At 40.3% G+C, this 25,652-nt stretch overlaps 1 protein-coding gene across 2 annotated transcripts in view; it reads left to right on the top strand.

Moving 5' to 3' along the window:
• Positions 1-25,652, top strand: part of VCL (vinculin) — a 102,389-nt gene that overhangs the window by 25,982 nt on the left and 50,755 nt on the right. For both annotated transcript variants that reach the window (XM_004583500.2, XM_004583501.3), the window contains exon 2: positions 12,035-12,105. In XM_004583500.2, coding sequence (XP_004583557.1) covers positions 12,035-12,105 — 71 coding nt within the window. The remainder of the gene's footprint in view (positions 1-12,034; positions 12,106-25,652) is intronic.

Below are 25,652 nucleotides of genomic sequence, written 5' to 3' on the forward strand. Positions count from 1 at the left end.
CTGGGACCTTTGTCCACTGCTTTTTCAGATGCTTTAGCAGGGAAATGGGTCAGAAGTGGAGCAACTGGGACTTAAACCAGCACCCATATTGATTACCAGCATATTAAAAAAAAAAGATTTATTCATTTTAACTTGAAAGTCAGAATTACATAGAGAGAGAAGAGGAGAGACAGAGATCTTGTATTTTCTGGGCCACTCTCCCAGTAGCCACAAAGACCAGAGCTGTGCCCGTCTGAAGACAGGACCCAGAGGCTACTTTCGGATCTCCCATGGTGCAGTTTTTGGTCCAAGGATTAAGGCATTTTCTTACACTGCTTTCCCAGATCATTAGCTGGATCAGAAATGGAGCAACCAGGACACAAACTGGCACTCACATGGGATGCTTATGGTTGGAGGTAGAAGATTGGCCAGCTGAACCATTGTGGTGGCTCCATCTTATTTTTTTAAAGATCTATTTATTTATTTGAAGAATTACAGAGTAAGAGTGAGACAGCAAGCGCAACAGTGAGTGCAAGCAATTTCCATCTGCTGGTTTGCTACCCAAATGGCCTAACTGCATCAGGCTGAACCCAGAAGCCTGAACTCCATCCCAGTCTCCTAATATAGGATGCCAGCATTGTGGGCAGTGGCTTACTTCATTGTGCTACAGTGTTGACCCTGAGAAATAACCTACTTTAAGGAGAAAACATTGTGAATGAGTACTTGGAGTGTAGGCGGAGATAAAGAAAAAGGTCCTAATTATTTATTTATCATCTGTTAATCCCCACTTCCTATTCCAGATGATTTACGTAAGTGTTATGACATTTATCCCTGTGAGAGTTTATGTTTCCCATTTTAGTAATGAAGAAAACTGAGATTTACTGAGATTCAGTTGCTTGCCCTAACACCCCACTGGTCATAGCAGAGGTGAGAATTGCACTGCTTCATTCCAAGCCACTTCTTTCTCTGGGACTCCACTTACCTTCTTGGATGAGGGGGATGGGCTTTTATAAGATGGACATGGGATACCTTTAAAAAATTCATTTACAAATTAGTTGTTTGAAGTTATTTTCCCGCAGAAACAGTGTTATAAATGGTGATTACACACCCAGGCCTATCTGCAAAAGCTTTGGTATTAACTGAAATTCTGCACATTGGTGAACTAAAAACAGTAAGAAACATGCTTTTGCAATTCTATCTATTAAAGAAAAAATAGGGGCAGGTGTTTGGTGTAGCAGTTAAGATACCAGTTGGAACCCTGGATCCTTTATCACAGTGAAAAAATTTACATTGCATTGTCAAGTTCTTCTTCATACTACATTTCTTAATTTATGAAGCCTGTCTTGTGTTTCTTTGAGAGAGTTGAGGTGAAAATAGGTAATGGAGAAAAGTCCCTGTACAGATGACCTGTTTTACTGTTAATTTGGAGATAAGTGTAAGTAATTACAGTGTCTGCCAAAAACTCTCAAGGGAGAGAGTGAAGAATTTTTGCTTTATAAGCCTGCTTATGATCCATTTCTACATAGGAACCTGGTCAGCAGGGCAGGGACAGCTGCCACCAAGGCAGCTTAACTTTATTTCTGAGGAAACTATGTGACTGGGGCCGAGATTGCTTCACATGAGAACTTGTGACTGATGTGGTTCATCTGCTGTTAAACCCATGTGGTTGTGTTCTCATTGACATACATTTAACTTTTTTAGCAGTTGGTCACAATTTGAATCTTTAGGAGCACTTATGATTTACTTATTTATATGAAAGGCAGAGAGACTAAGGTCTTCCATTTACTGGTGCACTCAAAAAAAAAAAAATGCAGCAGATGGGGACAGAGCCAGGCTGAAGTCAGAAGTCAGGAGCCAGGAACACCATTCTGACATTCTGTGAGGGTGGCTGGAACTCAAGCTCCCAGCCATCATCTGCTGCTCCCCAGGTATAGTAACTAAGGAATTGAGTTGCACCAGAGCTGGAGCTTCAGCCTCGTCTCTGATAGGGGATTCAGGCATCCCAGATAGAGGCTTAATAGTGACATTGCCAGCCTTGGTAGTGTCTTAATACTTCATGTAAATGTACTAAGAATAGGGTTGTTCTATCTTAGAACTTTGCTTGTATTTTTCTGATTGTGAAACAAATCATACTTTTTGAAAAATCTGGAAAGTGCAAAAAAGGATTAAGCAAATAAAAATGACCTGAAATACTCCTTTTTATGATATGTTTGCTCTAGTCATTTATTTTTCCTATGTGGATGTAGGAAAAGGGAATGGATGTTTTGTCTTTAGTGAAATAATTGAATTTTAGGTAAAATTTTACCTAATGCTTGTGTTTGCCTAATGTACTGTTATAATTTAAGTTGAATCCTGTTTGTTAATTGGCACCAACCCAGATACTTGATGGGACCAAGTAGATAATGAGTGATTCAGCCCAGTTAAAGGACACAAAGAGAGCGGTAGCAGTTGTAGTAAATTGAAAAAGAAAGACCCTAACTCAAGAAACTTTGTTGCTGTATTGTGGAAATAGATTCTGGTATTGTAAAAACCAAACACACACACACACAGCTTTGATAAAATCTAAAGTCTTGATTTCTTCCTTTTTCCTTAAATTTTTTTTTTTTGAGTGGAAAAGTGATAGAGAGCTTTCTTCCATCCACTAGTTCGTTTTCCAAATGAACGCAACATTTAGGGCCCCCATCTGAGTCTCCCACATAGATGGCAAAGGCATAGAATAGTCCAGACTGAAGTGGATTTGTGAAATGGTGAGTTAAAACTTTCCTGTGTGAAAGTGATCTTTGATTGTAAATGTGCTGAGAATGTGGAGAAACCTTTGGAAAATTGTCATGCAACATCTGAATTGGTGAAATGTGGAGTTAACTTCTAATCCAACAATTTAAGAGGTAAGTATATAACCCAGAGAAATGAAAATGTTTGCCATACAAAACCTCATGTGCTCACATTTATAGCAGCATGTTCATAACAGTTAAAAATGCAAACAGTTAAGAAGTCCATCCACTGATGAATGGCTAGACAAATTGTAGTATGGCTATAGAATGAAGTATTATTTGACAATAAATGAAATGAAACATGAAAGAGGGCAGTTACAAAAGATCACATTTTGGAATGAATGTTTGGTGCAGCATGGAAGTTGTTTCTTGTTATGCCAGCACTCCATGTGTGAGTACTTGGGTCCAAGTTCTGGCTCTCTCTGCTCAAGTGTACCCTGGGAGGCAGCAGGTGATGGGTTAAGTGGTTGGGTCCCTGCCACGTAATGGGAGACCCAGATTTACAGGTGGATGACATCACTGTTGTTTTTGCTTGTGCCCTGGTTCTGGGCACAGCTACATATCAGAATGGCTGTTTAGTATAATGGACTCATCAGCCTAATATTTATGTCATAAAGCACTGATTTGAACCAATGTAAGTACAGGTACATGGGTGTACATTCCCCCATGTCTGGTCACAGTTGAACCCATAGGTTGTTATGATTGCTAATGAAGCCTTACACTTTCACCATAAAAAGATTTTAAATGTCTTTTTGTCTAAATACATGAAGAAATTTCTCTGCCCTCTTTAAGTGTAACGCACTGTGGTTAACTATCATGTGTACTGTACAGATCATTACACAAGTCCTCCCTGCTGTGTTTTGTCTTGCTCGCTTTTTATTTTTAAACTTAGTCTAGAAGACAACTGCATTAACATTTTTTAGTCTAGTGGCTTGAATCAGCCAAACTCTTCCTTTTTTTTTTTGAAACAGACCAAATCTCTCTACATTACTGCATAAAACTGAGTAGCTTGTGGTGGAAGGAGTCATAATATCAGCAGCAGAAAACAAAAGCTCCCTTACATTAAATTTTGACCTAAAGTTACATATTGAACAAAAGATATTTAAATTAGTTTTTGAACAAAATAGGAGCTCTTCAAAAGAAAGAGCTTCCTGCCAAGTTCCCTGAAAATGCCCTCAGGCCTCTTACTTACACCATTATTTCAGTTTATCCTTTTGTGTTCTAAGGATGTTTTATTTCTGATCTCATTCTCTTCCTACCACCTAGTAGACACATAGTTGGCACTTACTTCCTGTTTTTGATTTGAATGGAATCAAGCCTCAAGAATTAAAGGCTGTTCTCTGGAGAAGAAAATTAAAAAGAAATTTTAGTGGTAAATTGGACCATCAAGTCTGAGTTTCTCTCAGCAATAGAATAAGTTTTGGAAGTGGTAATGTGTATGTACTCTAAAGTTAGTTAAGTACCGAATTTAAAAACCTGCTTTGGGGCCCAGCGACATGGCCTAGCAGCTAAAGTCCTCGCATTAAATGCGCCGGGATCCCAAATGGGCCCTGGTTCTAATCCCCGCAGCCCTGCTTCCCCTCCAGTTCCCTGCTTGTGGCCTGGGAAGCAGTTGAGGACGGCCCAAAGCCTTGGAACCCTGCACCCATGTGGGAGAAATGGAAGAGCTCCTGGCTCCTTTCTTTGAATCGGCACAGTACTGGCCTTTGCGGTCACTTGGAGAGTGAGTCATCAGATGGAAGATATTTCTGTGTCTCTCCTCTTCTCTCTGTATAACTGACTTTGCAATAAAAATGTGTAAATCTTTAAAAAAAAACCTGCTCAGAAGTTAGGCTATAATAGCCCATTTATTCTCTCTCTTTCTCTCTCTCTCGTGTGTGTGTTAAACTATATAACTTATAGGCCGTTTTTTGGAGAGAATAAAATTATTTGGACTGGCACTATGGCATAACAGGTTAAGCTGCTGCCTGCAGTTCTGGCATCCTGAGTGAGTGCTGTTTCAAGTGTTGGCTGTTCCACTTCTAATCCAGCTCTCTGCTAACGCATCTGGGAAAGCAAGAGTGGATAGTCCCTGTCCCGAGGACCCTGCCACCCCCAAGGGAGACTCTGGCTTGCGTCTTTAGCCTCTTTCAGCCCTGGTGGTTGCGGCCATTTAGGAAGTTATCAGGCATATGAAAGATCTCTCTCCTTTGACTCTGTGCTCCGCCTTCCAAATAAATCTGTTTTTAAAATACATTTAAAGTAATTCCGGTATCAGCCTTAGTTGAATATTACAATAATAAAATATGTGTGTAATATAGAAAGTGGAAGACTTTAAATATGTTTATTGATGATCTTATATATTGTGTTCAAAAAAGGATTTGTGTTAGTAATTGATAAATTTAGGTGTATAGTTTCTGTATCAGAGGGCTTAAAGAGTTTGGCCAACCTTCAGTAGATGTTTAAGGAGATACCTAGAGATATCACATAGTGGTGGAAAAAATGTTTAAACAGTTAAATCAGTATTTGAGGTCACATCGCCATGTGCTAGCAAAGCTGGGACTAGTAACCAAGTCACCAAATCGCAGCACATGTGCTATTAATATATCGTAATAACATTTGGCTTGATAAGCAAATGTATTTGATGACCTGGTGCTACACAGCTTTGAAACACTAGTTAGTATTATTACTGTTTTTAAAAAATATTTATCTTTTTAAAGATTATTATTTTTAAGATTATTTTAACTTTTTTCTAATTTTTATTGTTATTTTTATGATTTACAAAGAGAGAAAGATCTGCCATCTAATGGTTCTCTCCTCAAATGGCTATAGTGGCTGAAACTGCCTTTGCAGCCATGAGGGAGTTGGACTAACAGTGGAGCTGGGATGTGAACTTGTACCCATATGGGCATGGTAGGCTAGGCCTGTACCATCAGCACTGGCCTCTGATCCAGGTCCCTGCTTATGGCCTGAGAAAGCAATGGTGGATAGCTCAAGTCCTTGGGCCTCTGCACCATGTGGGAGACACAAAAGAATCTTCTGGCTCCCATCTTCAGATCAGCTCAGCCCATGATTATTATTATTTTGTTTCTAAGTTGTAGCTTCTAGAGCATCCTGTGCCTTCCCATACTAAGCTGACCTCCAGTACTACCGATGCTTTCCCACAAGTCAGAAAGATTCCTGTGGCTTAGCTGATATGGGACATTTTGTGAAATAATTCTTTTCTTAGTTTTTCTATTCTTTTTATTTGAAAAGTATGACTGCTAAAAATACTATTTTGATGGTATCAGGAAGAGGAGAAAAAGCGTTTCCTGTTACCTCTTAATTAATGACTTGAACTTTTGTGGTTTTCCTAGGCAGGCTTTGCCACAAATTAAGGGAATGCTGTTGGCGTGCTTTGTACACCTTTAGAAACAGGTATCTTGGAAAGTTTCTAACCCAATACTTGAGAGCTAGAACACTGAATTGGAGGAGTCTAGAACAGAGGATGGTCACCCCTGCATCGGGGTAACATTGTTCTCTTTGTCTTCTGTGAGCATCCATGGTCCTGCCCAGGCTGTCTGAGTTTTCCTCGCTAGCCTCATGTTCCTTGCTGAAGCCATACCAGCCTGACTTTCTCATTCAGCCCACCCTGTGCCTGGACCCTTCTGGCTGTTCCTTCGCCCATCCTCTTCTGGTTGTGCCATCTGATCCTTCTCTTCTCTACCTGGCAACTTCTATCAGTCCAGACCTCCTTCGGAAGGCAAGAAGATCAGTTTTGGGGGTAATGATTATCTTGTGGATCTGAGTTTTCCAATATGGTAGCCATCAGCCATGTGTTTCAGTTGTATTGAAACATAAGTGAAAGTAAAAATTTTGTGTCTAACAACATTTCAAGTGCTTAAAAGGACATGTGGCTAGTGGTTACTGTATTGGGCGGCCTAGAGTAAATGAAATACTTCCATCATTGTTGTGCAGTACTTCTTGGAATCAAGACCCCAGGTAAAAATGATACTCATTCTGTAGTCCTGTTGTGTGTATTGTTTCTTAACAACTGGGCTCTTCATTGCATTTAATCCAAGTGTAGCTGAATGTATTAAGAGTCAGTGATAGTGAGACATTCATTGCAAGTATGTTTGCAATGTAGAATGGCAAAATCAAATTTAGTGTCTGTCACTTAGATCTTTAAAAATAACTTTAAAGATAATGTTTATTTTAGTTTTGTTTGAAAGGCAAAGAGAGACGTATGCCAACCTCCGGTTCACGCCCTCACAAAGTGCATATAGTGGTTAGGGCTAAGCAAAGATGGAACCAGGAGCCTGGACAGGTCTCCTACGTAGATAGCAATGGTATCCCAGTATTTGAGCCGTCATCTGCTACTTCTCAGGATGCGCATTAGCAGGAAGCTGGATCAGAAGTGGGGCCACTAGGACTTGAGCTGTCACCCATATGGGATGCTAACCCTGCATGTAGTGCACTCTATTGGCTCCCTCACATCTTGTCTTAGGTCACTAACATCTCTGTGTCCCATCCTAATTACCCTCCTTCCCACTTTATCCTTGAAGATTACTTCCCCACACAACAGGCAAAATCAATTTTTATAAAGAAAATCTTGTTTACAACTCCTGCCTCCTCTTGTACTTAGAAAGTGTTCCAGGTATCTCAACCCAGCCTAAATGTTTGCTTATGATCTCCGTCTGACTTTCATATCTAAACTCATCGCTGCAGCTTGAACCACTCTTGTTTCCTTCATGGTCTTTAAATACACCTGATCTTTTCTGCCTGAAGGCCTTTTTCTTGCTAATTCCTTTGGATTGCCCTTTACCATTTGCTGGTTCACTCCTGTAATGCCTGCTAAAGCCAGAGTTGGGCCAGGCTAAAACCAGGAAGCTGGAAATCAATCTGGGTCTGCAGTGTGGGGGAAATAACCTAAACACTTAGCCATTACTTGCTGTTTTTCAGGGTGCACCTTAGCAAAAGCTGGAATTGGTAGCAGAGCTCAGATTTGACCCTGGCATTGATATGGGTTAACCCAAACAGCATCTTAGAGCTTCATTAAAAAAAAAAAGATTTATTTTTATCGGAAAGTCAGGTTTACAGAGAGAGAGACAGAGAGAAAGATCTTCTATCTGCCAGTTCACTCCCCAAGTGGTTGCAATAACTGGAGCTGAGCTAATCCATAGCCAGGAGCCAGGAACCTCTTCTGCATCTCCCATGTGGGTACAGGGTTCCAAGCCTTTGGGCCATCCTTGACTGCTTTCCCAAGGCACAAGCAGGGAGCTAGAAGGGAAGTGGAGCAGCTGGGATTAGAACTGGTGCCCAGAGGGGGTCCTGGCACTTGCAAGGCAAGGACTTTAAGCACTAGGCTACTGCACCAGGCCTCCCAAACAACATGTTAACTGCTATGCTACATGCCTTTATGAGCTTGTGTGCTTTTTTTTTCTTTTACAATCTGTTTATTTTTTATTTGAAAGTCAGATTTACAGAGAGAGGGAAAGACAGAGAAAGATCTTCTATTCACTGGTTCACTCCACAAGTAGCCGCAACGGCCAGAGCCCGGAGGGTCCCAAGGCATTGGGCCATCCTCAACTGCTTTCCCAGGGCACAAGCAGGGAGCTGGATGGGAAGTGGAGCAGCCAGGATTCGAACCGGCACCCATATGGGATCCCAGTGTGTGCAAGGCGAGGACTTTAACCACTAGGCCACGCCGGGCTAAGCTCATTTGTGTGTGTGTGTGTGTGTGTTTTAAGTATTTGTGTGGGCCCGGCACGGTAGCCTAGTGGTTATTTGTGATAGAGAGGAAGAGCTAGATAGAGGTCGATGAAAAGAGACAGAGCTAGAGAGGGAGTGAGGGTGAGATAGAAAGATAGAGAAAAGTAGAGAATACTCTCTGTCCTTTATTTCACTCTCCAAGTGGCAGTCGCAGCCAGGACTAGGTCATGCCCAAGCCAGGAACCAGGAACTCCATGCTGGCTTCCCACATGGGTGACAGGGAATTGAGCACTTGGCCCATCTTACTCTGCCCTTGCATAAGTATAAGTAGATAGAAGCAGGGTGGCTGGGACTCGAGCTGGTGTTCTGAAGTGGGACCCCAGTGTGGCAAGTGGCACCTTCCCTGCCTTGCAGTGATTTGGGGCCCTTCCATTAATTTTTTGAAGTATTCCAATGTATGAAAGGAATCTGTGTGTTTTAAATGTGAATGTCCTAAGCACTTTATATCAGGGAATTTGTGGCTGAGTTTCAGTTTTTACTTCATAAAATCATGGCCAATTACTTTCTCAATGGTTGGTTTCAGTTGGAAAATACAGTGAACAATGCATCTGGAAGTATTCTGTCATGTTTTGATCTGAGAAACACTAGAGAACCAGCTGCTGATTTGAAAGGCTTTTCTAATGATACAGACAGTCTGTTGTCCACAGAAGCACTGGGTATTACACAGTGGGGCATGTGTGTGGCTTTTCCAGAGCTATTAAACTTGAGAGAGAGAAAAAAACTTGTATTCATTGACTTCTGGGTAACTGTCTTTCTCTGAGAATAGTTCATTGTGTTATTTTTCTTAGCTTATTTACTGTGTCTTTATTTCTTAATTCTCCCCTTCTTTCAATATTCAGTTTTTAAATGATTCAGTAGCAGAATAGGTTTAACAGTTTTGCAGATTTGTGCATTAAAATGTAGTTTACGGTTTAACATTCCTAGGCAACTTTGTGTTAATAAAATGGTTGACTTTCAGCATTCACTATTAAAGTTTACTTCTTGGGCTGAATGTTCAGTCTTGTCATTTCAGTGCTGAAGAACCTTAGTTGTATTCTCAATTCCGTCTGATTTTAGCCTCTTGCCAGTGTAAACTCCTAGGGGGCAGTGGTGATAGTTTTTTGCCACTCCTAGAGGAAACCTTGATTGAGTTCCCAGTGGCCCAGTCCCAGCAGTTGTAGGCACTAGGGAGTGAAATCAGCCAAGAGCTCCATTTATCTGTTTCCCTTTCTCTGCTTTCAAATTAAATGAATAAAAAATCAAAAATTTTGTTTTTCTAAAGTACTTTACAGTGCATGATATAGTGGAAGAAAGTCCTAGTTCTGCATTGAAATTCTTTGGAAAAAACAGTGTGTTTTCCATTTGTGAGTCGATCTATGTATACACATGTGATCTAGGTAGTGCTCCATAGCATGTTGAGAATTTAAAAAATGGTGGTCAATACGATTCAGGAGATTTATGTAAAATGAAAGATAACTACTAAACTTATTATGTAGTAAATTATTATACCTTTATAAATTAGAGAAAATTTTCATTACTTTTTAAACATTCATTTTTTGAAAGAATGACAACAAGATGCATAGAAATCTTCTGTGTGCTGGTTTATTCCTCAAATGGCTGCAATAGTAGCAGGCAGACCAGTTAAAAACCAGGAGCCAGGACCTCCATCTTGGCCTCTCGAGTGGGTGTCAGTGACCCAGTTGCTTGGGGCATCTTGTACTACCTTCCTGCATGCATTATCAGGGAGCTAGATCAGAGGTAGAGCCAGTGAAACTCAAACAGGTGTTGTAATATTGGATGCTAGCATCACAGGCAGTAGCTTAACTTCCTATGTCTCATTTCTGGCCCTTAAGTTTACTTTTTAAATACCAAAAACCATATAGTTGTATTTTAGAAAATTAAAAATAAGAGCTGCAGTTACAAATTTACTCATTTTTCAAGCATTTATGGACTCATGCGTAGCATTTTTGTATAATTCCAGTGTTTTTACTTTAAACACATGGGTTTTATTTGTTGTGATAATTATAGTTATTTATAGTCTTTGAAGTGAAATATGATACCATAAGCATTTTTCCATAACATTATATCTTTATAACCATTGTTTCAATGGCCCCATAATACTCATTCTGAGTATATATGTTAATTTACTTAATTTTTCCTCTTGTTGGATAAATTATTTAAAAAGTGTTTTAGCTGTTATTAGTAACCTCATACTGGATACTTTTGTGAATATTGTTATTGCTGCATTTAGTATTATTGCTATGAGGAATATTCTCATATCCTCCTAATTATGACTTTTTTTATGTGTCTTAACACGCACTTAAGCAAGTGATTTTCTAAAGAGAATATGCCAGTTTATGTTTCCATCCACAGGGTGTAAAGTTATCTATCCTCTCGTTAAATTTTGTATTATATAATAGTTTCTAAGGTTGTTCAATTATTAGGGAAAATATGGTTTTTTTTAGTATCAATTGTTTTGATTACTAATGAAGTTGCATATTTTTGTACTTGGTTTTTAATGTTGGATTCTTAATTGCTTCAAACATGTTTCCAGTTCCACAAATTTCCATTTTTTCCTGTATAGACATTCTTGTTGCCTAACTTGATTCAGTAACTTCATGGCCCTCTAGAGATTTAGCCATTGAATGTATGTATTTTCAATGATAAATTTCTCCTTTTTTCTCATCTGTACACAATGATGCCTTCAGATTAGTCTGGGAGTGGCCATGGGATTTAGCAAATTAAACTGCTGCTTGGGTTCCCGTATCCTGTATTGGAGTGCCCGTTTGAATCTTGCCTACTCTGCTTCCTGTCTAGCTTCCCACTAAAGGGTCCTGGGAGGCAGTGATTAAGAGCACAAATACTGGGACAGCTGCAGCCCCCACAGGGAGATCCCAGGAGATCCCAGTGGTGTTTCAGGCTCCTGATTTCAGACTGGTTCAGCCCTGCCTGTTGTAGGTAGTTGGAGATGGATTAGGTGGTGAGCCTATAGACAAAAGATCTCTCTCTGTTTAGCTCTGCTTTTTCAACCATGAAAAAAGCAAGCAGAACATTTTTTTTTTAAGATTTATTCATTTTATCACAGCCAGATATACAGAGGAGGAGAGACAGAGAGGAAGATCTTCCATCCGATGATCTGAAGCCGGGAACCTGGAACCTCTTCCGGGTCTCCACGCGGGTGCAGGGTCCCAATGTATTGGGCTGTCCTCCACTGCTTTCCCAGGCCACAAGCAGGGAGCTGGATGGGAAGTGGAGCTGCCGTGATTAGAATCGGCGCCCATATGGGATCCCGGGGCTTTCAAGTGAGGACTTTAGCCGCTAGGCCACGCCGCCGGGCCCAAGCAGAACATTTTTGAAAACTTAAGCTATTTTGGAGAGGGGTATTCAAGTTTGTTGAAGTATGTTGTAGAAGCATATTATGGTAGTAATCTTGATAGTTTTCACAAAATTGAGTTTACTTTGAGTCTAAAAACCTCAGTGATAAGTTATGTATTAAAGTATGTGTTTTGTATATGCTTCAGTAGTAGTTTTTAGAAGTCTAAGAATTTACATTTGAATTCTAAATCTTTTTCTAGGTTGGAAAGGAGACTGTTCAAACCACTGAGGATCAAATTTTGAAGAGAGATATGCCACCAGCATTTATTAAGTGAGTAAAATATTCTTTTTTCACTAAGTAGAATAATCCTCTTTTATGGAACAAAGATAAGTGACTGATTCAGGGAACAACTTGTTTTAAGTATAAAGTTTTAAGTATACCAATTAAAATGTTAATTTTCTGACTTTGAGTGGCTGATTTTCCTACTGTTGATATTTGTCATTGAAAGTGGCATTTTGGGGCCTGGTGTGATGGCTCAGTTGGCTAATTCCCCCTTCATGGGTGCTGGTTCATATCCCAGCTACTCCATTTCCCATCAAGTTCTGTGGTTAATGGCCTGGGGAGGCAAAAGAGGATGGCTCAGGTCCATGGGATCCTGCACTTGGTATTATACACTGGAGACCTGGAAGACGCTTCTGGCTCCTGGTTTCTGATTGGTCCTGCTCTAGCCATTGCAGCCACTTGGGGATCACTCCAGTGGACAGAAGGTCTTTCTGTCTGTCTCTCCTCTCTATAAATCTGACTTTCCAATAAAAATGAATACATCTTAAAAAAATGAATTGGCATTTTTGGCATACTAATTTTATGAGTTTTGCATTCCAAAATGGGAAGGATTCAGAAACACATTCTAACAATAGCATGAGTGAATTTGAATTATATGCTAAATGCCTTTGCTTGGCAATAAGGAAAATACAATAAAAGTAAACCTAAAAAAAAGTTACACATTACACTAGCATTTTAAATTTAAACTATATTTACCTATGTCTCAGTACTTCTACAAATAATTTGCACAATTTGTTCCATCTTACATTAAACAGAGAAGCTGAGTAATTAGAACTTTTGAAGTTATTTATTTCCTTTTTTTTGTTTGTTTTAATTTGAGAAGCACATAGACAGAAGGCACGCTTATTCATTGGTTTACTCCCCAAAATCCTACAGCAGCCTGGACTGGGTCAGGCTGAATCCAAGTCTGAAGAACCCGAAACTCAGTGCAAGTCTTCGATATAGGTGGTGGGACTCAACTATTGGTGCACCCACCTGCCACCTCCCAGAATCTGCATTGGTGGAAAGCTGGAATCAGGAGTAGGGAGGGCATTTTAATCCAGGTACTTTCAGGTTCTTCTTTGTCTTTTTTTGAAGGCAGACAGAAGGTGACAGAGACAGACAGAAAGAAACAGAAACAGCAAATGAAACAAAGAATTCTCATCTTTGCTTTGCTTCACAAATACCTGACCTGCTTGGGGGCAGGGCCGGGCCAAATTCAGGGGCTGGGAACCCAGTGCAAGTTTCTCACATTGGTGGCAGGGACCCAACATTGGAGTCATTATCTATTGCTTCTCAAGTCTGTTAGAGGGAAAATGGAATTGGGAGTGGAGCAGGCACATTTCTTTCATATGAGATGTGGACATCTCAGCTGTGCCAAATACCTATCCCTTATAATTCTTGTGTTGTCTTTGATTGATGTTTTGGTTTTAAATGGCAATCAAGTCTTAAAGAGAAAAATAAAAGCTGATTGCAGGGTATAAACAAGTAGAGAGGTCAGTAAGAACAAGGTAACACTGTTGAAAAGGGTCAAGTGTTGGTGCAGAAGTTAAGCTAGTTCTTGGATTGCCAACATCCCTTAGAGGAGTACCTGAATTCAGGTCACGGCTCCATTCCTGATACTAGCTTCCTATGAATTGTCATTAGGAGGTGGTGGGTAACTCAAGAAATTGAATACCTGTCACTCCACTTGGGAGACCTGAGTTGAATTTCTAACTCCTTGGCTGAGAATGTTTTGGGTATTTGGGGAGTAATTTGTATCTCACAGGAGTCCAGATTTTTTTTTGTTGGCATTGTTCCCAATGACCCCACTGATCTATCTGTTGAAAATGATTAGAAACAGATTGGAATATGAAGAAGTAATAAAAGGGAATGTGAATTTCTCAAAAATGATAAATTCTATGTTATATGAATTTTATATCCATTGCTAAAAAAGGAACAAATGTATCTCAAAAATAATTGAAGGATGAGCAAAAGATGTACAGGGGATGAATGTCATGGTGCAAAGGAGGTTAAGCCCCCAGTTATGACATTGGCATCCCATTGTTATAATGCTGGTTTGAGTCCTGGCTGCTCTGCTTCCATCTGTCTCCCTGCTAATGTGCCTGAGAAGGCAGCAGAAAATGGCTCTGGGCTGGCACCGTGGTGTAGGTGAAGCTGCTGCCTAGAGTGTTTGCATTCATAAGGGTGCCAGTTCAGGGTCTGGCTGCTCCACTTCCGATTTGACTCTCTACTAATGTATTTGGGAAAGCAGTAGAAGATGGCCCAAATGTTTGGACCCCTGCATCCACATGAGAGACCCAGATAGAGTCCTGGCTCCTGGCTTTGGATTAACCCAGTTCTGGCATTTGTGGCTATTTGGGGAGTGAGTCAATGGCTGGAAGACATCTTTCTCTATGTGCCCCTCTCTCTCATTTTCAGATAAACTTATGTGGTAGTCTTGAATTGAATTTCTGTATTCTACTTTGACCTGGTCCAAAAGTGACTGATGCAGCCATTTGGGGGGTAGGCAGGTGAAACATTTCCCTCTCTGTCACTGTTTAAAATAGATAAATCTTAAAAAGATAATCCCAATGTACAAATGCCATTTATTGGGGCCAGGAGAGTGGTGTATAGGCTGACCCTCTGCTTGCAGTGCTGGCATCCGTATGGGCGCCAATTTGTGTCCTGGCTGTTCCATTTCCAATCCAGCTTTCTGCTTATGGCTTGGGAAAGTAACAGAGGGTGGCTAAGGTCCTTGGATTCCTATGACTATATGGCAGACCTGTAGGAAGCCCCTGGCTCCTGGCTTCAGATTTGCACAAGTCTAGCCATTGTGGTCACTTGGGGAGTGAACCTGTGGATAGAAAATTTGTCTGCATATCTCTCCTTTTCTTTGTAACTCTACCTTTCAAATAAAAATTCTTAAAATCTGAAAAAAGAATCCTATTTATTTGAGTTTCAGAAATGTATAGAATGATCAGTGTTTTAAGGATGTACAGTGATAAATGAGTAGAGAGATAAAAGATTGGTTAGGGGTTCATGATCAACAAAGTTGGGAGGCTGGTGTCTCTGGGAATGCAGACATTTATACTTGAAGAGAGCTGTATACTGACTTTTAAACTCATAATAATATTCTATTTCTTGATGTAAATATTGAATTTCATAGTGGTTTTATAATTTTTCACTGTTATATATATGTATTTGTTAAGTTTTCTGTATGTATATTATGTAACAGTTTCAAATAAAGCTAGAAGTGTTAATTTATTTTTGTCATCAATATGTTCTGTTATTTTTTTGAACATATGCAAAATTTTTGTCCATATTGATGTCTTCTTGTTTCTAACTTGAGCAAGTGCTTCTTACGGAGAATATTGTCAATTTTGGGAAATGTCTTTGTCATGAAGGTAGCGGAAGCATCTGGTCTTTTTCAGATTGCTTTGTGGGAGGATCTTTTTTGTATTTCTTTTATTGGTCTTGGTAACCTCCCAGGTTTCTTTTTTTTTTTTTTAAAGATTTATTCATTTTATTACAGCCAGATATACACAGAGGAGGAGAGACAGAGAGGAAGATCTTCCGTCCGATGATTCACTCCCCAAGTGAGCCGCAACGGGCTGGTGCACGCCGATCCGAAGCCGGGAACCAGGAACCTCCTCCGGGTATCCCACGCGGATGCAGGGTCCCAATGCATTGGGCCGTCCTCCACTGCTTTCCCAGGCCACAAGCAGGGAGCTGGATGGGAAGTGGAGCTGCCGGGATTAGAACCGGCGCCCACATGGGATCCTGGGACTTTCAAGGCGAGGACTTTTAGCCGCTAGGCCACGCCGCCGGGCCCACCTCCCAGGTTTCTTCTGGCTCCCTCTCTCTTGCTGTTTTGTTCATAAACTGTTCCACTGGCTTGGTAACATTGAGGAATCCTGTGCTGTCAAATATATGGTTATAATTAAACTTATACTTTACACTGAATGTATAGCTCTGGCTTCTTCCAGATTGTTCCTTGCTCACTGAAAGATATACAACATAATGAGACATTGAACCTTGTATCAGGAAAGGAGTTAGACTAGATGACTCTACAAAAAGTTACCTCATTCTCATATCTTAGTCTATGAATATCATTTGATTGGTAAATGGATTTTTTCAGACATTTGTTTCTGCTCATTCCCAGAGATAAACCCTTGAAATATGGTTCATGTTTGCACAGGCTTCCTTAGGTACTTAGAAGGATTTAAAGAAAAACATGCCCTAATTGTGACACATCTTTCAAGAATGTAGGAAACTTAAAAATGAAAGAGAACTTCATTTTCTCACTCTGGTAATTGGTGACTTAAAGGAAAGAAATAAGCATTTATTCTGCCTCTCCTGTATAAGCTTCATTTCCCAGTAGCATAAGAACCATTTATTGAATCAAAGTGAGTCCATTTAAAAGCCAAAATACTGGTACTGGTGTTGTGGTACAATGATTTAAGCCTCTGCATTCCATGCTTTGTATCTCATGTTGGTGAGCCAGCTTGAGTCCCAACTACCCTGCTTTCAATCCAGCTCCTTGCTAATGCAGCTGGGCAAGCAAAGAAGGGATAGCCGAAGTGCTTTGGTTCCTGCCATTCACCAGGCAGCCCTGATGGGCTCCTGACTTTCGGGCTGGCTCTCCAGCTTCTGTGGACATTTGGGAAGTGAATTAGCAGATACAAAATCTTTTTCTCTCTCTGTATCTCTCACTCTGCTTATATATATATATGTATATATATATATGTATATATGCCATATATATATCTATAATAATGAAGTTACATTCTTTTATGTTATTGCAAGGTGATTATTTAAGGAATCTGGAGTAATGCTCAAATCTGACTGCCCAATTGGGCCTGGGGAGACTTTTTAGAATTAAAAAGGAGGGAGATGCTATGCAGAAATGCTTGTGAGGCAAGTTCTGATTGGGGAGACTTGGAATCAGGCCAGCATCGTGCTATTTTAATAGAGCAGCAACTTGAAAAACAAATATATGATTAGATCCATTGTTAAAACACAAGATAGGGTAATCCGCAGGAAAAGAATGGGGAAACATAACAAATTTGAGTTTAGAATGCAGGAGGAAGGGCCCGGCGGCGTGGCCTAGCGGCTAAAGTCCTCGCCTTGAACACCCCGGGATCCCATATGGGCGCTGATTCTAATCACAGCAGCTCCACTTCCCATCCAGCTCCCTGCTTGTGGCCTGGGAAAGCAGTGGAGGACGGCCCAATGCATTGGGACACTGCACCCGCGTGGGAGACCCGGAAGAGGTTCCAGGTTCCCGGCTTCGGATCGGCGCACACCGGCCCGTTGCGGCTCACTTGGGGAGTGAATCATCGGACGGAAGATCTTCCTCTCTGTCCCGCCTCCTCTCTGTATATCTGACTTTGTAATAAAAATAAATCTTAAAAAAATAAATAAATTCCTTCTTAAAAAAAAAAAAAAAGAATGCAGGAGGAAATTTGACAAAGGGACAGTCTGATATCATCCCTGGTTGGTAAGGGGGGATTCTAACCAATAGATGTGGAAGAAATGACAGAATTAGGGAATTGTCATGGTGCATTTTTTCGAAGTAATGTGTTTATAAATTTTTAAGATTAATTTTCATTTTATTTGAAAGGCAGAAAGACAGACAGTGGTCTCCCATCTGCTGATTCACTCCCCAGACACCCACAATAGCCACTGCAGCTGAAGCCAGGAGCTGAAAACTCCATTTGAGTCTCTTAACTTGGGTGGGAGGAATGCAAATGTTCGAGACAACATCCTTTATCTTCCAGGAAACCCTTTTGTGGGAAGCTAGGATGGAGAGTGGAACTGGGACTTGAACTCTGGCCTTTGGATATGGGGTGCAGGTGTCCCAAGTGTTATGCCCTGTGCTAAATGCCCCTGCTTCCCGATTGTGTAGGTTTTAATGCAGCAATTGGTTGAGGTAAGGATTGTCAATGGATGAGACTATGCCAAGGTTTAAATCTATGTTGCATCATGAAGGAAAAACTGAAGGACTGGTATCCACGGATATCAAGGGAAAAGGCTGTGTTATGACCAACAGAAAAATTTACTGAGCGATTTTTAAACTATGTATGTAACTTAATGTATAACACTCAGAAATGTCAATTAAGAATAGCCCCAAATACCAATAACAGTGTGGGTAGCGTTGGCAAACAAATTTTGGGGCAAATAAATATTGTGAAATTATAAACATGGCAGTTATTTGTACATTTCTTTAGAATGTAAATGGAGCAGAAAATAGTAGCTGCCATGACTTTGAGGGGGAGGGATCAGAGATGGAAACATATGGAAGCAATTAATGACATCTTTGGAATTGTTGAGTAGGACATTCTTTTCGGCTGTTTTGTTGATATTTCGATATTCTCAGGGCGTAACTGATCTAAGCTTGAGCGGGTTCCTTTGTAGTCAGTTTTTGCAAGTATTTCCAAATACTGATGTCTTAAGAAACATGAAAGAGCAAAAATAAGTTTAAAAATGTATCTTTAGATCAGGTTTTACTCTTAGGGTGTTAAGGAATCTGGGCTAGGTATAACCGAAGATTATTATTAGCTTGTGTGTAGATTTATACCTAAGTCATCTGATGTTCATTTAAATATTTTTAAGGGAAGGATATTGTATTTTCTGAATCAGGGGTCTCAAAATAAAATCATAAGACTGTGTGCCTAGAAGTGAAGGGTATGTTGGATTATTGGCTTAATATTATTTAAAAGTTATGTACAAGTAAAACAGTCCCAATTCAAAAATCTGAACTATGAAAAGTGATGAAATCTGAAACTTTCAGTGCTAAGCATTTTTTGCACAGGATATTCAACATGTATGTGGATTGTAATTGCTTTTTTTTCTTTTCTTTTTTTTTAAATTATTTCTTTCTTCATTGAGAAGGACAGAGTGAGGCAGTGTGAGTGTAAGCATTTATCTGCCACCGGTTTATTTCCCAGTGCCTGCTATGATACAGACTGAACCCAGAAACTGGGAATGCAGTTTAGGTCTCCTGCACTGGTGGCAGGAACTCAAGTACTTGTGCCATCACCACTGCCTCCTGTGGAACTGGCAAGAAATTGAAGTCAAAAGCAAGAACTGGGAAGCAAAATCTGGCACTTCAGTTTTAGGTGTAGCATCACATCCGCTAATGTTAAATGCCCACTTCCAGTGAACTATAATATTGGTGAAGTCTTTTATTACTCATGTAATTCCTTCTGTAAAAGAGAGAATGATTTTAAAATAAAACGAGATTTGTATTGCTGTGGGAAGGCTTTCTCTAAAGCAGCGCAAAAGTTACCTGTTCGGGGCTGTCATCATGGTATACTAAGCTAAGCCTCTGTGGTGCTGGCATCTCATAAGTGCCAGTTTGTGACCTAGCTGCTCTGCTTCCAATCCAGCTCCCTGCTAATGGCCCAGGAAGGCAGTGAAGGGTGGATTAAGTCCTTGGGTTCCTGCACCCATATGGGAGACCCAGAGGAAGCCACTTGGCTCTTTCTTGGCTTTCGGTATGTTCAGCTCCATCTGCTGCAACCATTTGGGGAGTGAACCAGCGAACAGAACACCCCCCTCTTAGTCTCTACTTCTCTCTTTGGCTCTTTCAAGTAAAAATAAAATTTATTAAAATGTTACCTGATTCCTATCCATACTAACAGAATTCCTAATTTACTTCTCTTACTCAAGATTATAATCATAGTCACATTCTTGCACAAGACATACAGTGTTTCACGATGACAGAAGTCATCGTAGAAATCATGGTTGTTAGGAATGTAAGAAATGCTACTGTTATGCTATTCTGTTAAACTATGTTTACACTCATCCTGTATGAAGTCATTTGTTCTTGGAACTGTTGGTAATGGAGCCAACTACTGTATTCCATGTCTGTATCCTGTATCATCATCATCATCGGTCATCATCTTTGTCACAGACAGCTGTAGTCAGATTAATATTTATATATAATTGATTAATGGGCTAGTCATACTTATGAATTAGGTAAGTGTTTATTGAATGTTCCCTCTATGGCTAGTTTTCTAAGAGCAAAATAGAAGTTCTTACCAGTGAATAATTAATGACTACTTTTGAGATGTATTATATGTAATTTAGTAAAAGTAATGAAATTCTGTACTTAAAGGAAAAATAAATTGAGTATAATGAAGGTCACATTCCAAGGTGTATATATATGTGTGTGTGTGTGTATATATATATATATATATGACAAGTATAATAATATACTTGTTATTACTGTTCACTGTTTTTTCTTTCATTGAAATATAATATACTGACTTTGTTTTTATAATGCCTTGAGGGGCCAGTGAGGAGAGGAGGGGTTTTGGTGGGCTTGGTAGGAAATAAGCTTACAGGGATGGACGGAGGTCTTTGAGAGCCAAGCAGAGGAGTTTGGACTGCAGAGACACTTTGCCAACATTACACAGCAGGATGATGACAGGGAAGTGGTTTCTCAGGAAGATTCATAGCCCAATATGGGATGAATCATAGGTGCTGGTGTTGTAATGCTGAATGAGCTGTTTGTCAAACCAGCCGGATTCGTTTTCTGTCAGGGTGACTTTGCTTCAGATTGATAGCTTATATGTGAGAAATGTCAATGACAAATGTTTTGTCTGCCTTAGAAAGATGGCCTTTTTAGTAGATTGTGGAATTTCCTTTATTTCTGCCATGGAGCTGAAAGGAAAGGAAAGGAAAAGAGGAAGGCAACTTTTGGTCCTTGTGTAAGGATTTTTAGTATCTGGATGCATCAAAATTTGCTGCTTCTCATGTGGTCTGATGGTGTGAATTCCTTGAAAAGGGCCTGGTGTACATTTTTTGTTGGCAGGGAAATGACAATTACATTTAGGTCTGCAAAGTGGTGTCACTTCTGACCACAGTGCTGCTCTGAAGGTATGCCTGAAGTAACCAAAATTTGAATTGATTCACCAGGTTGACTTGTTTCAGAAACCTTGTAATGTCTGGTTCTACTAAATAAAAGAATGTCCTAAAATAGTTTGGGAGAAGGTACACTGTTATGACATGATCACAGTTACTCATGTTTCCTAATGATAACATTTTTGTGAGATGATCTTTCACCTTTTCCATCTGCCTTGCTGCATTTTTTTGACCTAGAGCAAGCCATAAAATGTTAAATGGTCTGTCTCTGAACTGTCTCCATCAAAGAAAGTTGGCTGTTAACTGTTTTTCACAGACATTGTTGGACAAATTGATTTGTAAGTTTTTAGTCTCTTTGGGTTCTATTTGTATCAACTGGATCAACATACAACTCTTATTTGTGAGAGTTTTTACAGCCTTACTGTTTTGTCTGAACTGTCAGTGTATGACTAAAATATTATAAAAAAAATCTATACAAACTGAACACTGGTCAATTTTACTCCTGATTTTCAGTGTTAACTTTATATATTTCAAAGGTTAGATGGTTGTAAATTCATGAACTTGCTGGATTTTAGATTCTGTTGGAGATTTATTTAGTATACTTTATAGTGACTGTTAGTTGATGTTATTGTGCTATAAGCTTGTCTCAACTTCTTATTCAAATTCTCGTTTCTTAATGCAAATACTGTTACTGTGTATATTCTATTTTATTTTGTACTTTGTTATTTATAGCTCCAATTCATTATATTATGTTGTAGAACAGTGATTGGGAACATAATGAGCTTCAAGTAATAGTAGTGAGACAATTATGAATGAAGAAAGTTATGTGTAAGAACAAAAAAGTATAGTGAATTGAATAAAATTTTAAAGTCCCTTTTTTTAGATTAATTTTAATTTTTATTTGAAAAGTAGATTTACAGAGAGTCAGATCCTCCCATCTGTTAATTCACTCCCTAAATGATCACAACAGCTGGAAGTGAGCCTGTCCAAATCCAGGAGCCAGGAGCTTCTTCTGGGTCTTGCACGTGAGTGCAGGGTCCCAAGGCTTTGGGTTGTCCTCTACTGCTTTCCCAGGCCATAAGCAAGAAGCTGGAATTTGGGTCAATCACTTAGGATTTGAACTGGCACTGCAGGCAGAAACTTAGCCTAGCGTGCCACAGTGCTGGTCCCCCAAACACTTCTTTATCTTATTGATAACAACGACATGCATTTGAGAAGTGTTAGTATCTATAGAACCCACTTGCTTTTGTACTCCATATATATCCTGTCATCACACTGATATGAGGTAGAAAAAAGACTATAGGAAACCAGTGGACTTGGCAGTTAGCAGAGTTCCTGGTTGAACTTTGTTGGCTCAGAATCATTTCTTGTGGTGCTGATGCCACAGCTGAAAAAGGTGTTAAAAAAAAGGAGACATAAATAAACAGGGCGAGTCAGCCATTCAGGTTTTTAAAGACTCAAAGATTATGACTCATATTCCGTCTTTCAAAGGCGTTGCTTACCAAGACTTGAGAAGCATTCACTTTAATGCTCCTGTTTGTTCCCAACATGCTATTTTCCTTATCTCTTGACTCAGGCCAAATCCTGTTTTGTTTGAAGGTGAAGGCAAAACTGGCTGCCTACTCTTAATCTCCTCCGAAAGGAAAGAATTCATTGAGCCTCTAGGTAGTGAGAGAGAGAGGAGAGAGCCAGTTTTGTTTGCTCAGTATACATGCTCTAACAAAGAAATTGGTATTGTCCTTATAGGGTTTTGGTCGCAGTCAGTATGACTCATGAGGCTTTCCCTCACCCTGAATTCCAGCCCCCTCAGCTCTGAGATATAAATGACAAGTGAAAACTGTGTATATTTAGTATGTCTCATTTTGTTTTCAGTTTTCATTTTGGTTGTGCACATGTAGTGTCCTGTTCTATCACTGTTTGACCTTGATAAGAATGAGAAGGCCACTTTGCATTGTGTTGTACTCTGAGAGAGTTGGGACAGGGAAAGGAATGTTGGTGGGTGAGGTCTGTGGTATCTTAAAGTCTAGGAGCACAGGGTGGGAACAGCACAGCATACACTGGGGGAGTTGATGTACTTGAAGGAGATTAAAGCATGGCATTGTACTCCCTCCCAGATATTATAACTGTGCTTGTGATCTTCACTCAGTTTTCTAGATGACTGATAGCTGAAGATCCTCCACCTTTCTCAAAGTGGAAGCTTCAGCAGCAAATCATATTACCTATGATTGCGACAGCACAGACTGTATTATAGTAAAATTGGAACCCACTGGCTAGTATATAAAGAAAATGTTATTTTCCTGCATCTCCCTTACCCCTTCTGAAAAAAGTATCTATTTGCATTTTGTTCGAAAGGCAGAGACGAGACTAAAATGTCTTTAATCTGTTATTTACTCCCCGAATGCCCACAACAGCAAGGATTATGGAACAGGCTAGAGCCAGGAGTTCAGAACTCAGTTTAATTGTCCCATGTGGATGGGAGGGACCCAAGTACTTGAGGCATCAGCTCTTGCTTCCCAGGGTGCACATTAGCAGGGCACTGGAATCAGGGGTGGAGCTGGTCCTCAAACCTGGCACTCAGATATGGAATACAGGTATCTCAAGGGGTGTCATCTTAACCTCTGTGCCAGATCTCACGTTTTACTATTTTCTGTGTCATATTTAAATACACAAAGGGATCTGAGGAGGAAATGAATTGATTTTGGAGGCAGTGTTTCCTATTTGAGGCATACTGGAATGGCTGAATTGCCATATTGCTGATGCCTGCAATTTTACTGAAACACATTTCCATAGGTTAATAATTTAATGCTTTAATAGCTCATGAAGGGAGAAATTTGGGGATCTCAGTAGTGACTTTTCACAGTCCTTTGAAGGGGTGGCTCTAATAAGTGGGGAAGCAGAAAATGATGGTCTGTTCCTTCTCTCCATCCAGTGTTTCTCACTCAGATTTTGTATCCTAAAGGGTCTAGATACTTCATTCAAATAAGGCCATACATGTAGTCTTAGAGAAAAAGGGGAGCCTTAAAAGAAGATTATTAGTGGGCCCGGCGGCGTGGCCTAGCGGCTGAAGTCCTCACCTTGAAAGCCCAGGGATCCCATATGGGCGCCGGTTCTAATCCCGGCAGCTCCACTTCCCATCCAGCTCCCTGCTTGTGGCCTGGGAAAGCAGTTGAGGACGGCCCAATGCATTGGGACACTGCACCTGCGTGGGAGACCCGGAAGAGGTTCCAGGTTCCCGGCATTGGATCGGCGCGCAGCGGCCCGTTGCAGCTCGCTTGGGGAGTGAAACATCGGATGGAAGATCTTCCTCTCTGTATATCTGACTGTAATAAAATGAAAAAATCTTTTTAAAAAAAAGAAGATTATTAGTATGCAGGTACAATGATTACATGTAAGCCTTTCAATTTATCATAATATGGTAGAATTCTCAAACTGGGAAGTGTTCTTGGCTCTTTTTGATATCTGAGATACCAAGTTGATGTGGGAAGACAAAGAAGGGCTCAACAAGAGTCAAGAAGAAAGCAGGAATAACCCTGGCCAAACAGTGCAGGGTTTTGTGTGATCAGACATACTATGGTCTTACTACTGCTCTCTCTATGTAGCAATGGTCCCATGATGTAAACACCTATTCCCCGTGTCTGCTGCAGGGTTACTTCAACTTCCATGAAATAAACATTTTCAGGGGGCCTCGTAAGATAGCCTAGTGACCAATGAATATCAGAATCAAGCAAACCATTTAGAAAAGAAATCTGTGCTGTGCTGTTAAGAGTCGTCTTTAGAAGCAGTGCCAAGCTTCTGGAAGCAGGAGAATAACAGGCTTTACCTTCTATGTCACAACTTTCTTGACCTCTCAGGTAATAATGATATTCCTGGTTCTGTGACCTTGGAATGCATTGGACATGCTTGTAAATACTAATTTGGGAAGGGGCCTTTGGCTCAGCAGTTAAGATGCCCTTGGAGATGTTTTCATCTCTTACCAGAGAATCTGGGTTCAAGTTGCTACTCCATTTCTAATTCCAGCATCCTGCTAATGCATGCCTTGGGAGGCAGCAGATGAAGGCTCACGTGCTTGCCTTCTGCCACTCAGCATGTGGCTGACTCAGCTTGAATTACCTGCTTCTGACTTCCTTCTGGCCCAGCCCTGGCTATTGCAGCCTTTTTGAGGAATGGACCAGAATGTGGACTATATCTCTTTTTCTTTCAAATGATTTTAAAGATACTTATTTGTATATATTTGCATTTGATGTCTGCTCCTTCTGCCAAGTTAGTAATCTTTTATTTATCTATTTAAAATGTATTTTTTTAATTGGGCCTGGTGGCATGGCCTAGCGGCTAAAGTTCTCACCTTGAAAGCACCAATATCCCATATGGGTGCCAGTTCTAATCCCGGCAGCTCCACTTCCCATCCAGCTCCCTGCTTGTGGCCTAGAAAAGCAGTGGAGGACAGCCCAAAGCCTTGCGACTCTGCACCTATGTGGGAGACCTGGCGAAAGTTCCTGGCTCCTGGCTTCAGATCAGCATGGCACCAGCCATTGTGTGCACTTGGGGAGTAGATCATCGGACGGAAGATCTTCTCCTCTGTCTCTCCTCCTCTCTGTATATCTGGCTTTCCAATAAAAAGTAAAATAAATCTTTATAAAACAATACATAAAGTATTCCAATGTTTTTAATTGGAAAGCCAGTGGCTAAAGTCCTTGTCTTGCACG

The sequence above is a fragment of the Ochotona princeps genome, chromosome 13 (genome assembly GCF_030435755.1).
Source record: "Ochotona princeps isolate mOchPri1 chromosome 13, mOchPri1.hap1, whole genome shotgun sequence".
Taxonomy (NCBI): Eukaryota; Metazoa; Chordata; class Mammalia; order Lagomorpha; family Ochotonidae; genus Ochotona; species Ochotona princeps.